The 20,309-nt window shown below is 36.0% G+C and overlaps 1 protein-coding gene across 1 annotated transcript in view; it reads right to left on the bottom strand.

Moving 5' to 3' along the window:
* The window catches only part of CFAP54 (cilia and flagella associated protein 54), a 301,384-nt gene that overhangs the window by 236,885 nt on the left and 44,190 nt on the right, over positions 1 to 20,309 (bottom strand). Inside the window, exons 9-14 of the mRNA XM_012814149.2 lie at positions 18,751 to 18,949; positions 11,479 to 11,660; positions 11,234 to 11,399; positions 10,221 to 10,306; positions 7,618 to 7,752; positions 6,200 to 6,350 (exon numbers count right to left, since the gene is read on the bottom strand). Of these exons, the coding sequence (XP_012669603.2) occupies positions 6,200 to 6,350; positions 7,618 to 7,752; positions 10,221 to 10,306; positions 11,234 to 11,399; positions 11,479 to 11,660; positions 18,751 to 18,949 (919 nt within the window). The remainder of the gene's footprint in view (positions 1 to 6,199; positions 6,351 to 7,617; positions 7,753 to 10,220; positions 10,307 to 11,233; positions 11,400 to 11,478; positions 11,661 to 18,750; positions 18,950 to 20,309) is intronic.

Raw genomic sequence — 20,309 nt, forward strand, 5'->3', positions numbered from 1 at the left:
GAGGAGAGAGGAAGAGAAGAGAGCAAGAAAGAAGAAGAAACAAAAGGGGGAAAAGGAAGAACCGGAAGAATGAAAGGAGGAAAGAGAAAAACAGAAATACAATAATTAATTATAATCATAAAAAATATTATGCTAACTTTGTTATCTGAATTATCTATGATCTTAGACATGATTCAACACTTAAAAATTTGACTAAATACCAAAGCGTTTCTTCCATTTAATTAAAGTTTTTCTTTATGTAAGGCAACTTAAAAGTATATTATAATATAATAATAATCTTTTTTTTTTTTTTGAGACACACTTTACTCACTTTACTGCCCTCAGTAGAATGCTGTGGTGTCACAGCTCACAGCAACCTCAAATTCTTGGGCTTAAGCAATACTCTTGCCTCAGCCTCCCAAGTAGCTGGGACTATAGGCACCTGCCATGACACCCAGCTATTTTTGAAAGGAGGTCTTGCTCTGGCTCAGAATGGTCTCAAAATCATGAGCTCAGGCTATTCACCCACCTCAACCTCCCAGAGTGCTAGGATTACAGGCAAGCGTGAGCCACCACACCCGGCCACAATATAATAATAATCTTGATTATCAACAAAGTGATATCATGGTGAAAAGACTGATCTTCCTATAAATTCTATAAGGACCATTTAAAAGCATTCAAAGCATAATAGCACAGAAGCTTTATGAATTTGAGCAAATATCAGAGAAGGCCAATTTGAATTAAAGGAATATAAATTATAACTATTAGCAATGCTAGTTATTATTAAAATTTATTCAATAACAAAAACTAAGCAATATATTACTTAACAGTCAATAAATGTCTTGAAAGAGACTATTGTAACTAATATAGAAGAATCACTTGTATTTTATATTTTATGTGCCAATAAGAGGATGGGAATAACATTCTTAGAAAGTTGTAAGAATTTCTATATCTAAACAGGGATAACCCCTAATTACATAAATATACAAGTTTTCAAGTTTATAAATGGATTAAGCTCCAAAATTGATTAGTTCCTTAGAAATTAAACACTTTAATAAAGAATCAATACCTTAAGCTGTATTTATTCCATTTATAATCAAACAGTATAAAACACTAGTCTCCCAACAGTAACTAGAATAAACAATAAAATTAAATAAGAAACTTTTTAATAAAATAATCATTGGGCCTTTTGCTTTCAGTGATGAATAATCTGGAAAAAAATCTCCTGTCTGGAGAAAAACTGGGAAATACACTCTTTACAAGCTAAGAAGATAGTGAAAAAATAAATAAAGTGCCAGGATCTTGGGAAGGGAATACGTGTGGGAAAAACACAAACTGCTTTGCTTCTGTTCTCACACCACAATAATCAACACATATTTTTATGACCAAATGTGTGTGGGGTTTTCCATTTTCTGCACACCAAGCAAGCAATCAATCCTGCAGCAGACACCAGTTGGGTGTCCTCCACCCCAATTCAATTCCAACACTATCTACTACCTGGAGATAGTATCACTTCTGGCAGGTTGAAGATTCAGTCCCACAAGTCTGCCCCTACCCCTGCTTCCAATGCCAATTGCAGCCCCAGGTCATTTTACTTATGCTTCTGACCACTGGCTACAAACGAAGCTCCCCTGATGCCATCCTTGAATGGAACTTATTTGCTAGAGCGGCTCACAAAACTCCGAGAAACGTGTTTTATCTTAAAGCACATTAAAAGGATACAGATGAAGAGATACATAGGGCAAGGTATATGGCAGCATTGAGACATGGGGCCTTTAAGAGGTGACTGGCTCTGCCTTCATGAATGGATTGATTAATCCATTAATAGATTAGAGGATTTATAAATTAATGGGTTATAATGGGAGTGGGATTGGTGGCTTTACAAGAAGAGAAGAAGAGACCTGAGCTGGCACACTCAGCCCCTTGCCACAGGCTGTCTGTCTTGCACAGCCTTAGGACTCTGCACAAACTCAGACCAGCAAGAAGGCCCTCACCAGATGCAGCCCCTTGACTTTGGATTTCTCAGCCTCCACAACTGTGAGAAATAAACATTTTTTCTATATAAACTAACCAGTTTTAGGTAATCTGTTATAAGCAACAGAAAACAGACTAATAAGCCCAGTAAGGCCTGTGTGTTCAGACTCTTCTTGGCCTCTGCGCAGCACTCCTTCCTCCCAGGGATAGGGCCAGACCCTTCTGAAAAGGGGTGGTCTCAAGACCTACAATCACACAAGGTATGTCAGAGAATTTCTTTATGGCCAGCTCCAAGACAGAAAAAAAGGGAGAGATTAGAGTCTATTTTTAGTTTCTGTGGTCAACCTCAGAGAGAAAAAGGAGCAGGTGAAAGGAAAAAAAGAAAGAGAGAGTCTATTTTCTAAGGCCTGCTTCTGAAACGTAAAGCACCCCAACATCACAACAGAAGGCTGTCTTTGGACTTTATCACTCTGAGGCTGTTCTGAAGCTACTTCAGAAACAAAAGACAAAAAAGCCAAGGACTTTAACAAAAGATGTGCTTACTGTTTTAGTCACTTAGGAAATGGTAAGGACTGTGGAAGTTATAAGCCATGAACTACCTATTTATACCTGTATGAACATGGAATTGGAACTACACGTGTCTACTTAAATGAGGATTTTCTTCCCCTTGTCACCCTTGAAACAGGAAGATCAACCCCTCCTCTTCTTCTTCCTCCTCAGCCTTCTCAGTGAGAAGACAATGAGGACAAAGACCATGATGATCCACTTCCACTTAATGAATAGTCAATATGATATACTTTCTCTTCTGTATGTTTTTCTCAATAACATTTTCTTTCCTGTAACATAGTTTATTGTAAGAATGCAATAAGTAATACATATGACACACAAAATATGTGCTGACTGTTTCTATTATCAGGAAGGCTCTGGTCAATAGCAGATTATTAGTAGTTAAGTTTTTAGGGAGTCAAAAGTTACCTGTGGTTTTAGGGTTGGTTCCCCTAACCCCCATATTGCTCAAGGGCCAACTCTGTGTGTGCATGTATATGTATACACACACACACATATACAGAGGGTGCCCAAAAGTGCATACACAATTTAAGAAAAGATAAAACTATATTAAAATTATAATACTGACATCACATTTGACTTCTGCAATTATAAGACATCCTCAAACATGACTTGCAATCATCTTTTGTCATCAATATAAGGATTTTAATATAGTTTTTCCTTTCTTAAAATGTGCATACATTTTTGGCACTCTATGTACATACACACACACATACACACATGTATGTATATCATAATATCACAGAGCAATACCTGGAATTTGGAAAGGAAGTCCAGGGAGTATAGAATGGCATTAGAGCTACTTTCCCAATGGAGCTTATATCATTTCTGAAAACAGATGCTGAAAAGCTGAGGGGTGCTTTTGACAGCTGGAGGGAAGCAATAGGGATTGGTATCCCAGGCCCACCAAGGATGAGAAGGAATGTCATCTTAAGTTTTAGGGGAAATTGAAAGTAAGTCTTCCAAGAGCATTTCTGCTTTAAATTATCTTAATGTCTCCAAGTGAAGCCCTAGAGTATTAGTGCCTTCATGCCTGTAGTAAAAGCAAGCATAAATCTTTTCTGAAAGAAGAAAACATTGTCTGAGGCCTCAAATTATTTCGACAAAATATTTATCAATAATAATGTCCACCACACACTCACAAATAATCAGAGTATCCAAAGAGTTGGTGGATTGAAGAATTCAATATAATAAACACAAAAGGAATTCCAGAAATTAGGAATCCCTCTTGGCTTTCCACTCCATTCCTCCAGCAGCCTTCAAACAATAACAGGTAAAAGTTGTAAAAAATATCTCAATCTCTCAGCTCTTTGGGGCACATTCTACATGGCCCCCTAGAGGTCCCTCATGGGAATAAGCTCTGAGCCCACAACTGAAGGCTTCTCATTAACTTACTGTACCATCTATCAGCTTCCTTTCCTCCCCTGCCTCCCTTCCCTGGCTGCAAACCCAAATAAACTACTTCACTCAAATCACTGTCTCAGAATCTGCTTCTAGGGAACCTACTTAGGAAAAAGGCCAAGCTGACAATACCTGAACTCAATAATAAATCTTTACCACACAAAAAATGGGACAACCAGACTTATGTGCTTCCTGATTCAATGTGAGTAAACAGCAACACTTATAAAGTATTCTTGACAAAAATAAGGTACTTGGCAAGAATTCTTTTTGACAAGATATCACCTGAATCTAAGTAAGCCTCTAGTCCTACCAATCAGGCAGAGAAACAGGTTAAACAACCTCACGAGGAGGTAAATAGCCACATCCAGAAAGCAGAAAATCCTACAGGGTAAGGACTCAGTTTCTTTAAAATATAAATAGTTTGAAAAGGAAGTAACAAGGGGAGGAACTGTTAAGGATTAGATTTAAGAGACATGGGTTTTTTTTTTTTTTTTTAGACAGAGTCTCGCTTTGTTGCCCTTGGTAGAGTGCCACAGCATTACAGCTCACAGCAACCTCAAACTCTTGGGCTCAAGTGATCCTCTTGCCTCAGTTTTCCATTTTTAGTAGAGACAGGGGTCTCACTCTTGCCCAGGCTGGTCTTGAACTCGTGAGCTCAAGTGATCCACCCACCTCAGCCTCCTAGAGTGGTAAGATTACAGCCACTGTGCCTGAGAGACATGTTAAGAAAATATAATACATGAGCCTTCTTTGGATTATGACTGGAATAAACCAACTTTAAAAGATGTTCTTTAATACAACTATGGATGGGAATTAAGACTCATATTAAAAGGAGTTATAATAATGGCATTGTGGTTTTCTATTTAAAAAATCCTTATGTATTAAATAGATAAATACACAAGGATGAGTATATGGAGAGGGCAGAGTATTTGCTAGTAAAATAACATGATCTCTGGTTTAAAACACTCAGGGGTAGGGGGCAGGAAGTATTACAGGGAGAGATGAAATAAAGATTAGCAAGATGTCGATAATAATTGGTGTTAGATGGTGCATACATAGTGACTTATTTCACCACTATTTTAAAAAAGTCTGCCTAAAAAAATGTTTTAAAGGGAGATAAAAAGCATTTTAAGACAAGATGTTTTTAAAATGTGACTTTCAACCATTTAAAGTGTTAGGTAGCCACATGGTTCTCAAACCTGTGGTTCTCAAACTTTGATGTGTATCAAATTCACTGAGGAAACTAATAAAGACTTAAAAGGTCCAAACTAGCTTGTGGAGGATGGAGCCTGGGCCTTGCTTTTTTAACAAGTTCTCAGGTAATACTAATACCAAACAAAGTTCAGAACCCTGGCCCTAAAACTCTATCTGCAAAGCCACACTTCACAACTGAGGACAGGTCAAGCTAAAGTGGTGAATCTCTGAGGAAACAATTCCTTCATTATAGTTGTCATATAACTCTACATGGGGTGAAACAGCAAAGTAAAAATCCACATTGTTTTCTACATATGGGTTACACAGTGAAACAGGTCAGGGCTTCACCCACAGGCAGAACAAAGAGCAAGAAGGGCAGAGCAGAAGGCCATCGTCTGAGAGAATACATCTTCCTGAATGAGAAGAGAAGGATAGAGACCAGAAAGGGCTGGGACAGGAAGAGTGGGGGAATGTGAGAGAAGAGGGGCCAGATAGAGGGAAAGGATAGGAAGAAAAGGAAAAGGAGAAACAGAACAAACAAAAAAGAATTTTCAGAGGAGGAGATTAGAAAAGAGAATGGAATAAAGAAAGAGATAAAAAGTAGAAGAAGGACAAGGTCCACTCAATAAATACTCATGTGAGCTGCTACTCTGTGCTGGGCAAGAGGCGGGTGCCAAGGAGAGAAGGGTGACCATGCATGCTCTACTCCTTCAAGTATAGGAAATGGAAGAAGAAGAAAACAGAAGATAGAAGAGAGAAAAGGGAAAAGAAGAAAAAGGAGACAAAGAGAGGAATAGGTGATAGTTAGGAATGAAGATGGGGAATATGCGTGTATGTGAGTGAAGGGAAGGCAAAAGGAGTCTTGTCTGCCGCTGAGTCACAGAGCACATAACCGTCTTTCCTTAACATCCACTTGATTTAACCTGTAATTATCTAACTCTGATTTATAATCATCAATGAAGCACAATACTGAAATATCCAGTTTCCATGAACAAAGTTAACCTATATTCTATATTATACTTATATAATTATTTTTGGATATGTGTATATTAACAGTTTCATACTTTTTCATCCAACATTTTACCTGGAGATTTTTTTAATTTTCTTTCTGGGCTTCCCAAACACTCCAATATTTCACATAATCGTAAAGTGATCTCTGCCACTACGATAATGTCAATGTCTTTTAATTTAAAGCACTGAATCACTTCATTTATCAGCCACAGAAGGTAAACCCACTGAAGAGAAAATATACAGCAGAATCAATTAAAAGCATATTACTTTGTAAAAAAGAGTCACATTTTTCAAAACTTAGTACCTCCTTGAAGTCACATCTTCTAATCATATGGAAAAGTGATACAGGTAGCCTCTTCTTATAAATTACAAATTAATTAGAAATTAATATAAAACTCAGTGATCCTTAAAAATGATATAAATAATCTGTTTGTGCAAATTCAAAAAGTAAATTTACTTAAGTTTATAGTCTACACATTCATAGTCATAACGGCAAATCTATGATCTGTCATGTTTCTACATTAGCGAATATTATCTGTATCCTCAAAATCCTCACTCTCTTTTCCAAGCAACTGTTATGATCACTGTCAATGTCCTCCAAATTAAAGAGAGGAATGCAGATATTTTGGGCTTTGAGCTACGTGCTTTAGAAATTGTCTCTTATGCCTGTATCCCCAAGGCTTAGAACATAAAACCAACCATAAGACATAAGATGATAAAATAATATTTATGTATTTACATTATTACTTAACAGAGTTCCTAATAAAAATCACACCTATGCATCCTAGCTAATCTTTGGAAGTTTTAGAGTCACCAGAGCTAAAATACTAGCTTTTACTAAAATATTTTCTCCTAAGTTTCCAATTCAAATGCTCAACTTTCTCCCTCTTATAAATAGTTCTTTAAAATATCTAAATCAGGGGTCCTCAAACTTTTTAAACAGGGGGCCAGTTCACTGTCCCCTCAGACCATTGGAGGGCCAGACTGCAGACCCCAGGATGAATTGGCTGCTAAGCAGGACAGGCAGTGGCAGCAAAAACACCTGGTAGGCCGGATAAATGTCCTAGGTGGGCTGCATGTGGCCCGCGGGCCATAGTTTGAGGACACCTAGTCTAAATAGATGATTGCAGTGGGGTGGGGGTGTGAAACTACTTGCTTATTTGTATTCTCTATTATTATTCTTTACTGAATTGATCCCAATTCATGCGACTTTTGATATACTATATTTATTCCACTTTTAAAAGCCCAAATCATCTCTGCATGCCCCCAAACAAACAAAATTTGGACAGAGGTACAAGGAACACATATTAAAAGAAAAGCTCATGCGACTACAAAGAATATGTTCTTAACATAATATGTGTGCAAATAACAGTAGTTGTGAATAAACATTTCAAAACTCCAGACGTGAAATGTTTACAGCAACTTGAATTAGCAAAAACAAAACAAAAAAAAAAAAAAAAAGCATGTGAAAGGAAACAAAAAAAAGAATACTTTGTTACTACTGATTCTCTGGGTGAATTTTGCATAGTCATATCTGGACATACTGATCCGCTGAATTCCTAACTTGCATTTCTGCCATAGGAACATAATTATGTCCACAACAAGTTCTTTGTCAGGCTGGACATCCTGAAAATAAAAGTGATAAGGTAAGTAAGAAAGAATAATAAGATATGTGTACATAACAGTTACTATATGCCAGGCAATACTCTCAGAGCTGTATATACAGGTATCCTAACTCATTTAATCCTTGTAACAACCCTAGAGGTGAGTTACTGCTATAATCGTCCCATTTTACAGATGAGCAAACTAAAGTACAAGTGACTTTCCCCAAGATGAAACAACTAGAAGGTAGCAGATCAGAGGGATTCAAACCCAAGTAGTTAAGCTCTAGATTCTTCACTCTTAGGAATGTTCTAGGCTCTTTGGCCTATCTAAAAATAAGTCTCAAGCATTTTTTAAAGCAAGTATGTAAAATAATTACTCTTATTCAGCTTTGAAATGTATACATTCTTTTTCTAAAATTCTTGAAATAAAATAATAAGGAATTAAAGCAGCAGGGAGATTAACTAGTAGCTACAGAGAACACAGGGGAGAGACAAGGAAAGGAGAAACTAAACAGAACTTTACTTTGGGTATCAAGGAGTATGTCTCTTCTCACATCAAAGTTACTGGCTCTTTTCAAAAGAAAACTAAAGCCATTCATTATTTCTGAACTAAAAATATAATAAGTTTATGATTAAAATATACCAAACTATAAGCTCTGTTTAGGCAACTCTGTGACTTAATTTGCATATATAACACCCTGGGGAAGTACATGGGAACACAATAGAGGTCAGTACTGTACTGAATTCAACTAAAACATAAATGATTTTGAAAAAAAAATCAAACAGATAAATAGACTAGCCTGAGCAATAGGGAGACCCCCTCTCTAAAACTAGTTGGGCATTGGGGCAGAAGCCTGTAGTCCCAGTAGCTGAGGCAAAGGCAGCTGAGGAGGCTGAGGCAAAAGGATCACTTGAGCCCAAGAGTTGGAGGTTTCTGTGAGCTATGATACCCTAGCACTCTACCCAGAGTGACAAAGTCAGATCTATCTCAAAGAAAAAAAAAAAAAAAACAGATAAATAAATGAAAGTTCCCTATCCATTTTTTTTGTTTAACTCTTCTACTATCATAATTACATTTGCTGTTAATCACCTTCTTTTGAAAATTAAATAATACGTTATAACATATTCCAATAAACTTGGAAGAAATTAAAAACATCATAACAGTGAAACCTATTGTGTCTCTTACTGTGTTTCACTTACCTTGGCTAAAGCTAATATCATGCTCTATAATTGTGGGTCACAAACTTTCTTTGTAATAATAAAACCAAATTCTCAAATGAAATTCCATCAGAATCCCAGTACCATGTACAAAACTAATAAAAATAGGTTATGGTGTTACTTAAGGCTGGCCTTCTATAGAACACCAGAGAAGCTCTGGGACTCTTGGGAATTCTTTTTGGGAAACCAGAAATCAGTTTCATGGAAGAAAATCTTTCCATGGACTGGGTGTAGAGGAGGAGTGATTTTGATATGTGTCTATAAGCAATTGATGTATTATGGTCTCTATGCAATCAAACTTCTCAGCTAATGATAATCTCAGGCTGCTCCCCAGAACTAGCATCACCACCTCAGCTCCACCTCAGATAATCAAGCACTAGATTCTCATAAGGAGTGCACAACCTTGATCCCTCACATCTGCAGTTCACAGCAGAGTTCCCATTCCTATGAGAATCTAATGCCACTGCTGATTTGACTGGAGAAAATTCAGGTGACCCAAGCAATGGGAGTGACTATGAATAAAGATATAACTCTGCAAGATTTGCTAACCCACCACTTACCTCCTGCTCTGCAACTCAGTTCCTAACAGGCCACGGACTGGTAGTGGTCCACAACCTGGCCATTATGTATAAAGTAACCTACAGGAATAACCAGGCTTTGTTTTCATGGAATGAAAAACAGTATTTTTTATTTGAGATGGAGGTCTCACTCTGTCACCCCAGCAGTCAGAGCTCACTAAAGTCTCAAACTCCTAGGCTTAAGTGATCCTCTTGCCTCAGCATCAGGAGTAGCTAGGACTACAGGCGTACGCCACCATGCCCAGCTAACTTTCTTACTTTTTGTAGAGACAGAGTCTTGCTTTACTATATTGTCCAAGATGATCTCAAACTCCTAGCCTCAAATGATCCTCCTGCCTCAGCCTCCAAAAGTGCTAGGATTATAGGCACAAGCCACCACACCCAGATGAAAAACAATATTTCATAAAACATATTAACTGTCCATTTAAACCACTGCCTCACTTTTTTCATTCTTAAAAGTATATTGTAGCTTGCTTGGGAATTTCCCAAAATGAACAGACACCCAAAATTACAATAATAATGAGAAAAAAACATATAATTGCAATCAAAATCTAATTCAATCCTATATTCCAATGATTAAACTATATAGAATCTTAGCAAGATGAAATTCCTGTGGCATTATTAATCTGGACTTAAATTAAGCATTTTAACCTCTTTCTACACTATTAAAAACTATTCAAAATAGCTATTTCACCTGAGAATAGGTGCAGACACAGAAATGCAAGGTTGTTGCCAAATGGAAAATTTCATCTGAATATCCCGAAGTCTTCACACAGGAATCTAAATTCAGAAATAGATGAAAATAAAAATTTCAAATAGAAAAAGCACAGAAACATAGAAATTTTACAAAAATGACACAAATTATATGGAGGGCAAATGTCATGTCAATAAGACAAATTAAATGCTTCTATATGAAAACTAATGTAAGTGGCTCTAATCCAAATAAAATAGACTATTATTATCATTAATCCATAGTATGTATGCCAACTATGTCCCAAAAGAAACTGAAGAGATTTATTGAAATATATGTAAAACATGGAGATTGAAAGAAAAATAAATAAATTATCTATTCAGAAATAAAAGTTGTATCTCAGTACTTTGTACAAATTATTTACCACAACTGACAGGCTACATAATATCTTAAGAACATGGCAAAACATAAAAACACAGAATTAAATATTTTCAATGATCAAAAAAGTAGAAGCTGCATATTTTCAATTACATATGCAATAACTTTTAAGACTTGAAAAGTCCTATAATGGAAAACATTATAGCCTGCTTGAAAGAGAGAAAAGACTACCAAATCTTCCTTTTCTAAAGTGAACTGATAACTGTGCCCTTTGATTTGCTTGCCTGCTACCCTTGCATTTATCCCAACAAGCTAGCAAGTAAGTGGAGCCTCATTCCTCTACTCAAAACTGTCCTTTGGAATAAAATCCAACATCCTTACAAAGTCTAGTAACCACATTATCTACCACCCAACTATTAGTCACCTTGTCACCTACCACACTCCCAAACTTCACCACTATCCCCAGTGCACTCCAGCCCCTGTCATTACTTCAATAACCAAACACACCCTCACCTTGGGGCTTCTTGCACCTCCTGCTCCCTGGCACTTGACTATTCTATCTCACATCTCACCTACGAAAATCATATTTTATCAGATAAAACTATCCTAATTTTTCTACAAAGCAACTAAATACTCACGAGCAGAGCCCATTTTTTTTAAAGAAATTCGATTTGACTGTCCTTCTTTATGGTTTTCCAAAGGAAAGATCAAACCTTTGCTTTTCTTCACATTGATTAGTGGTTCAATTGCAAGCAGAAGACATAAATCCTTCCCTGCCTTCTTTGACTCTGGATCATCGTGCTCCTGAGAAGTATATCCTATAAGTTAATTCAATGTCATTTTTAACAAAACAGAAATAAATAAATGATTTTGCATATGTTACCTCGAGAAAAGAAATAAGATTCCCAGCTAAAGATTCAAATAAACTCCATTCCTCGTAATTAAAAGCTAATTTTACAAATTTCACAGCAGCATCCATAGAAATAACATTTTTCCTTTCTACCATAAGTTCCAGAAGAGATGTTCTTGGAAAATCAAGTATTCCATCTGCAGTAGTATTTGATGCTAGAAAAAGAAAGGGAGAGTTTGAGTATCATTCATACAAAGAAATATTTATTAGCTATAAGAAACTGCCAAGCACTGGGGGAAAATAGAACAGAAACAGACGCAATGCATGACTACTAAGAAGGGGAGAATGGAATCTCAAACATAGAGGATTAGAAAGAGTTTACCAGCCAAATAGGCAGCTAGATATAGACTCATCTAATAGGGATATAGCTTTTAGAGTCATCTAAAGTCACCATATAAGGGAAAGTAGGAAATTGTAGCTAAATGTACCATTATTTACAAAACATTCATTACAAAATTTTATTTAAAAGCACCCTAGCACTTAGAGAATATTTTGTAAATACCCTCAAGGATGTTAAGAAACTGCATCATGGCTCGGCACCCATAGCTCAGTGAGTAGGGCACCGGCTACATACACCAGAGCTGGCGGGTTCTAGCCCAGAGTGGGCCTGCTAAACAACAATGACAACTACAACCAAAAAATAGCTGGGTGTTGTGGCGGCCGCCTGTATCCCAGCTACTCGGGAGGCTGAGGCAGGATAATTGCTTAAGCCCAAGAGTTTGAGGTTGCTGTGTGCTGTGATGCCATGGCACTCTATCCAGGGTGACAGCTTGAGAATCTGTCTCAAAAAAAAAAGAAAGAAAGAAAGAAAGAAACTGCATCATTCATACATTGCTGTGGGAATGTAAAATGCTGCAGTCACCTTGGGTAATAGCATGGCAGTCTCTTACAAAACTAAACATGCACTTACCACATAATCCAGCAATTTCACTTTTGAGTATTGATCACAGAGAAATAAAAACTTATTTTCAACAAAACCCTGTACTCAACTGTTCATAAGCAGCTTTATTCCTAATAGCCAAAAAGAAACAATTCAAACATCTTGCAATCAGTAAATGGTTAAACAAATTGTGATGCATCCATGTCATGGAATACTACTCAGCAATAATAAGTGAACATTAATACATGCAACTTGGATATCTCTCAGAATTATGTTGACTAAAAAAAAAAGACAACATAATACAGTCACCTAATTTATAACAAAGAGATACTCTAGTCAAGAGGTAAAGGAAGATCTCTTCAATAAATGGTGCTATGTCAACTGGATAGTAAATAAATCTTGATCCCTACCTCATGCCAACAAAAAGGACCTAAATAACCTTATGTGAGAGGTCAAACAATAAAACTTATGGAAAAAAAGAATAAGAGGGCTCAGTGCCCATAGCACAGTGGTTAGAGCATGGGCCACATACACCTGGGCTGGTGGGTTCAAACCCAACCCAGACCTGCTAACCAACAATGACAACTACAACAAAAAAATAGCCAGGCATTGTGGCAGACACTTGTAGTCCCAGCAACTTGAGAGGCTGGGGCAAGAGAATCACTTAAGCCCAAGAGTTTGAAGTTGCTGTGAGCTGTGATGCCCTGGCACTCTACTAAGGGTGACATAGTGAGAATCTGTCTCAAAAAAAAAGAAGAAGAAGGAGAGAGAACATATTTATTTATGTCTTTGGAGGTAACATATTTCTTAAACATAATATAAATAGGAGCAACTATAAGAAATATATTGATAAATTGGACTATATTAAAATTAAGACTTTCTATCCTTCAACAGATACCATTAAGAAAATTAAAATACAGCCACATGTGGGAAAAGATATTTGCCATGCATGTATTTAATAAAGAACCTATATCCAGAATATATAAAGAATTCCTACAAATCAATAAGAAAAAGGCAGGCAGTCCAATAGAAAAATGGACAAAGATTTGAATAGGCACTTGACAAAACATGATTTCCAAGCACTAAAAAAAAAAAAAAAAATGTTTGAAAAGCTGCTTAGAGACATGCAAATTAAATCCATAATATTACCCCATTGAATTTACATCAAAATGGACAAAATGAATGGACACATAATATTAAGTGTCAGGGAGAATTTAGAGCAATTGAAATACTCATAAAATGCTAAATGGGGTATAAAGTGGGGGAGAAAACTTTGAAAAATAGTTGCTAAAGCAAAACACAGGAATATCCTATCTACCCAACAGATCATGAGGTAGCTACTGCAATGGATTTCACGTATAAAGAATTAATAGAAATGAGAGATGGGGAATTAAAATAGAGATGGCAAAAACAATAAAGGGAATTGACAAGAAAGTGGAAAATAATCAAAAGGAAATCCAAAAACAGAACCAAAAAATGGATGAAAAATATGAAGAATATAGAAAGGATGCGGCAGCACTTAAGGAATTGTAGGAATCAATCAGGGAACTTAAAGATGCAGTAGAATGCATCAATAACAGATTAGACCATGTAGAAGAAAGAGTCACAGAGCTAGAGGATAAAAGTCTTGAGCTAACCCAAGTAGTTAAAAAGGCAAAAGAGAAGAGAGAAAAGCACAACATTTATTCAGAGCAATATGAGACTTCATGAAGCATTCATACATATGAATTATAGATATTACAAAGAGGAAGAAGAACATCACAAAGGAATGGAAGCCACTTGAGCAGCGGTTCTCAACCTGTGGGCTGCAACCCCTTTGGACTGTATTAAAGGTTCACGGCATTAGGAAGGTTGAGAACTACTGCACTAGAGATATCATAAGTGAAAATTTCCCAAGTTTCACTAAAGATTCCAAAATACTCCTTTTAGAGGGGTATCGAACCCCAGGTCATCTCAACTCAAACTGAACATCTCCAAAACACATTATAATGAACCTATCCAAAGTCAAGATCAAAAAGAAAATTCTGCAAGGAGCCAAGACTAAGCACCAATGACCTACAAGGGAAATCCATCAGGTGACAGCATATTTTCCAGCTGAAACTTTCTAAGCCAGAAGAGAATAGTCATCTAACTTTAACCTTCTTAAACAAAACAATATTCAGGCCAGAATTCTGTATCCTACCAGCCTGACAAGAGCGAGACCCCTAACTCTAACAAAAGCTGGGGATTGCAGTAGACACCTGTAGTCCCAGCTACTCAGGATGCTGAAGGAAGAGAATTGCTTGAGGCCAAGAGTTTGAAGTTGCTGTGAGCTATGATGCCATAGCACTCTACCACAGGTGACAAAATGAGACTCTGTCTCAAAAACAAACAAACAAAGAGAATTCTGTATCCTGCCAAACTAAGCTTGAAAATCGATGGAAAAATCAAATATTTTACTGACAAAGATTGAGGAAATTTACCACAAGATAGTCCTACGGGAAATACTTAGACCTGTTTTCCACACTGACCATCACAATGGACCAGGAGCAAAGTAACACCCCGAAACTAAAGGACGAAACCTAGCTTCCACAATGGCACAAAGGATAAAACTAAGCAATGGACTTTCACAAAATGAGATGATTAGAATTCCACCACATTTATCAGTTCTCTCAATAAATGTGAATGACCTCAATTCCCCACTGAAGAGGCAAAGGCTGGTCAATTGGATTTTAAAAAAGCACAATCCATCTATATGTTATCTTCAGAAAACACACCTAACCTTAATGGATAAAACAAGACTCAGGGTGAATGGTTGGAAAACAATATTTCAGGCAAATGGAAATCAGAAGGAAGGAGGTATTATAATCTTATTTTCAGATACAGGTGTATTTAAAGTAAATAAAATTTAAGAAAGACAAAGATAATCACTTCATACTGGTTAAGAGAACAATACAACAAGAAGACATCTGAATTCTAAATAACTGCCCACCCAAATTAAATGCTCCCAGATTTATGCAACAGACCTTAATTGATCTGATCAATATAATATCCCATAACACCATAATTTCTGGAGACTTTAACACACACACACCCATAGAACTGAACAGATTATCTAAAAAGAAACTAAACAAAGATACAAGGCACTTAAATGTGACCCTACAACAAATGGGCTTAATACATATATACAGAACACACCATCCCAAAGTAAGGAATACACATTCTTCTTGTCAGCCCATAGAACAGTCTCTAAAATAGATCATATCCTAGGACACAAATCAAACATCATCAAAATTAAAAGAATTTAAATTATACCTATATCTTCTCAGACCACAAGGCTATAAAGGTAGAAATCAACTCCAACAAAAATTTTCATCCCCCCACAAAGGCATGGAAATTTATGCTGAATTACAGTCGGATCAAGGAAGAGACAAAGGAAGAAATTATTAAATTCCTTGAACATAACAACAATGAAGATACAAGTTACCAAACCTGTGGGATACTGCAAAAGCAGTGCTAAAAGGGAAATTTATCACATTAAATGCCTATATTTGAAAAACAGAAAGAAAGCACATCAACAACCTAATGAATCATCTTAAGGAAATGGAAAAGGAATGACAATCCAATCCCAAATCTAGTAGAAGAAAAAAATAATTAAAATGAAATCAGAAATAAATGAAATTGAAAACAAAAGAATTAGTCAGAAAATTAATAAAACAAAAAAGCTGTTTTTCAACAAGATAAATAAAATAAACAAACTTTTAGCCAGATGAACTAGAAACAGAAAAGTAAAATCTCTATTAATCCTAATCAGAAATGAAAAAGGGAAAATGACCACAGATACCACAGAGATACAAGAAATTATCTCTGACTACAAGAAACTCTATGCCCAGAAATTTGACATTGTGGACAAAAGGAACCAATACCTGAAATCACACCATCCTCCTAGACTTAACCAAGAAGACACAGATCTCTTGAACAGACCAATTTACAATCTCCAAGATGTGGAAACAACCTAAATGCCCTTCAACCCAGGAATGGAGTTGAAACACATTCTTCTTAGAAAAGTATCACAAGAATGTAAAAGCAAACATCCAATGTACTCAATACTAATATGGAGACAGTAGATGATCTAATATACACCCACAGAAGAGAAAATCTCAATTCAGTTCAAGTTGGGAGGAGGGGTAAAAGCGAGGGAGGGGGAAGAAGGGAGAGATTTGGTGTGCTTCTACTTAATGGGCACAATAGAAGGGTATATGGCACACCCTTTGAGTGCAGGACACTACTACAAAATGGACTCTACCTTGCAAATGCAAATTTTATAACCTAATTGTTTGTACCCTCACACTAACCTGAAATTAAAAAAAAAAAAAAAGACTAAAGAAATTGCTGGCTGCCTTGTCAAACTGATGAAATAAGAGATAAGGCAGACTGGCCCATGTCAGAAGGAAAGAAAAGAGACACTGTACAAATCCTATAGACATTAAGATCATAAAGAGATATTATCAATAATTTTATGAAAATGTTTAAGTACTAGATAAAATTTAAAAATGTCAAGAAAAATACAATTCACCAAACTCATAGATTTTTTTTTAAATGAATAAAAATAGCTAGAGACAGTGGTGCACTCCTATGGTCCCAGCTACTGGGAAGGCTGAGGTAGAAGTATGGCTTAAGCCCAGGAGTTCTGGGCTATAGTGCTCTGTACCCACCTGGTGTGCACAGTAAACTGACTTTAATATGGTGGCCTTCCAGGAGCAGGGGACCACCAGGTTGCCTAAAAAACAGTGAACTGGCACAGGTCAGAAATGGAGTAGGTCAAGAATGAAAATAAAACTCAAATAAGTTTATATCTACAGGGGAAATTGAATGCATAGTTTAAAACCTTGCCACCAAAAAACAATTCAAAGTCCAAATGTCTTCACCAGTAAATTCAACCACATATTTAGGAAAATATAACACCAGCATGATACAAACTCTTCTGGATAATGGAGAAAGAAAGTATTCTTCTCAACTCATTTTATAAGGGTAGCATGACCCTGAGAGCAAAACCTAAAAAGGACATTTGAAGAAAGGAAAATCTCTCTCATGAACAGAAAAGCAGAAATGTTAAACATTAGCAAACAAATCAAGCAATATATCAAAAAGCTAATTCGCACCTCCAAATAAGGTTTATTACAAAAATATAGGGTGGTTAAAAATTATATAAACAACCAATGTAATTCACTTTAGTAGAAATAAAAGAGAAAGTCATTTTTTCAAACTTAGTAAATCTCAATAAATCCACATAAAGCTTTTGATAAAACAAAATATTTATTCAAGAGTAAGAACAAGGGAAGGGGGAGGTTTGATAGAGGGAGGGTAAATGGTGGGACCACACCTATGGAGCATATTGGAGGATACAAGTCAAATCTATCAAGTATAGAACATAAATGTCTTAACACAATAATCAAGTAAATGAGGAGAAAGCTATATTAATTAGTTTGATGTAAGCACTCCAAATTGTATAAAAAAATCAACACATTGTACCGCACATATGCATAAATGTATTCATGACCTATGTGTATATGACTTAATAAAAAAAATAATAAAAAAGCATAAGAACAAACAAACAAAAAAAAAACTCCCAGCAAACGAGGAATAAAGGAAACTTCCTTAATCTGAAAAAAAGTATCAGTAAAGATCCTTCCATAAATATCATAAGAAATAGCAAAATGATGAAAGCTTCCTATCTGAGATTAAAAATGAGACGAGGATGTCTGCTATCATCACCAATTACTTTCATGTGTTATTGAAGATCCTAGCCAGTACAATAAATCAAGAAATAAGAAATACAAAGAAAAAGAAATTAAAATACTAAGAATTGGGCTCGGCACTCATAGCACAGTGGTTACAGCACCAGCCACATGCACTGAGGCTGGCAGGTTCAAACCCAGCCCAACCCAGCTAAACAACAATGACAACTACAACAACAACAACAAAATAGCCAGGTTTTGTGGAGGGTGCCTGTAGTCCCAGCTACTTGGGAGGCTGAGGCAAGAGAATTGCTTAAGCCCAAGAGCTGGAAGAAAGTTGCTGTGAGCTGCGATACCATAGCACTCTACCAAGGGCAACATGGTGAAACTCTGCCTCAAAAAATTCAATTCAATTAAATTAAATTTAAAATAAAATATTAGAATTGAAAATAAAATAAAATTGTCATTATTCATACATAATTGTATACACAAAAAAACCCCAAAATCTAATAATTATTGGAAATATCAATTTCTTTACCAAGGTTGCCAAATTCAAGATCAATATAAATTGTATCAGTTTCTTATGTCCATGCAAAATTTTTGGTTATTCATGTCTGCCACAAAATATTAGTTTAACATCTTACTTACTTATTAAAAGTTCTTTTCCTGCCAAAAATAGTTCTGAGACAACATCACGAAGCTCCACTTCTTCTGTAACAAGAGGTCCAGTATGTAGTATTCGCCTCTTTGAATCAGAAAGAGCTTCCAAGATAGCCAGGAACCGGGATGCAGCAGTATCAAACATCTCATCCAATACCTTTTCTGTGATTGTACGTGGCCACATCAACTGAAATAAAAAAAATTCAGTCCATTTTTTAAAGATAGCATAAGGCAAATAAAAGTAAGGTATGCTTAATTAATGGTAAAACAGAGAGTACTTAATCTAAAAATGATACAGCTACTTTTCATATTTTGAGATTTCACTGAGACTTCATTAAAGTTTATGTCATGCTATCATTGCATTGAAGACTTTGCTGTTTATTTATATGTTTGTGTTTCCAAGGTAGCATAGAAAGGTGGTTTTGTTATGGTCTTTTTGTTAAGGCAGCATCAGCCTCCCTATGCTTTATTACAACCTTTAAGGCACTGATACTCAAACTTTGGTTGCCTAAGAATCACTCAGGGCTGCTTTTTAGATTCAAGACTAAATCTTCAGAGATTCCATATGATGAGTGAGACATTTTTAATAGGCACTGCAGGAAATTCTAGCACTTGATGGTCTTCAAACTCAAATTCAAAACAGTATTTCATAATGTAAATAAATACGCTTGTAGTTAACTCTAAGGAAGAGTTCATCAGCTGTATATTAAAAAGCTAGTAATTGTTAGAGCATGGTGTGAGTTCCCAGTCACTCTGTTTCTCCTGGCCCCGAATATTCTTGTCTCTGACAAATGACCTGTTCTCTGCATTTAGACTACCAGTAAGAATTGTATATCTAGTTGGCTTTTCTAGAATCTATAAGGTACCAACCATCTTCCTCACAATTCTCTTGCTTTTATTTCTCTTCTTGGAACAAAGTCAGAAAGACAAAAACAAAAGCAGGGATAAAGCTGCTTTAGATTATTTTTCCCCAAACACCAGCTTCTCTACTCACTCATTTCTGTGCTTTTTCAATCCATAGGTCACCTGATATATTAAAAACCTCTTTAAAATTCAAACTTCACACCCTGCCTTCTCCTTCCTTATAAACAGAGGCAACAAGTTCGCCTAAGATTTTTATTGTACATTAAAACAGAGCATTAAAATATATATGTGTGTGTATATATATAAACAGCATAATAAACTTTCTAATAATTAGAAGTATTCAAAATTAAATGGTAAAACCCAGAAAGATAAAAGAGTGAAATTGCTTATAAAAATATCATTTAAAAACTAGCAAAATGAAAAATATTTATCAGGGGTGTAGATGAATACTAAGTAAAAGGTTTTCAAATATAAATATTGGAAATGTTTATAAAAAAAGGAACTTAAAGCAATCAAAGAATGGATTGTCAAATATGACAAGCAAAATATTAATGTCGGGGATTCTGGGAAGATGGCCGACTGGTAGCAACCCTGGTCAGAGGCTCCTGAACAAAGGAAGAAAAACTGGTTGGAATCAGAATCTATGAAGTCAAAGACGGGGAGCTGAGCCCAGAAAGAAGTTC

Source organism: Otolemur garnettii, unplaced genomic scaffold (genome assembly GCF_000181295.1).
Source record: "Otolemur garnettii isolate 467f Iridium unplaced genomic scaffold, OtoGar3 scaffold00007, whole genome shotgun sequence".
In the NCBI taxonomy this organism is placed as follows: Eukaryota; Metazoa; Chordata; class Mammalia; order Primates; family Galagidae; genus Otolemur; species Otolemur garnettii.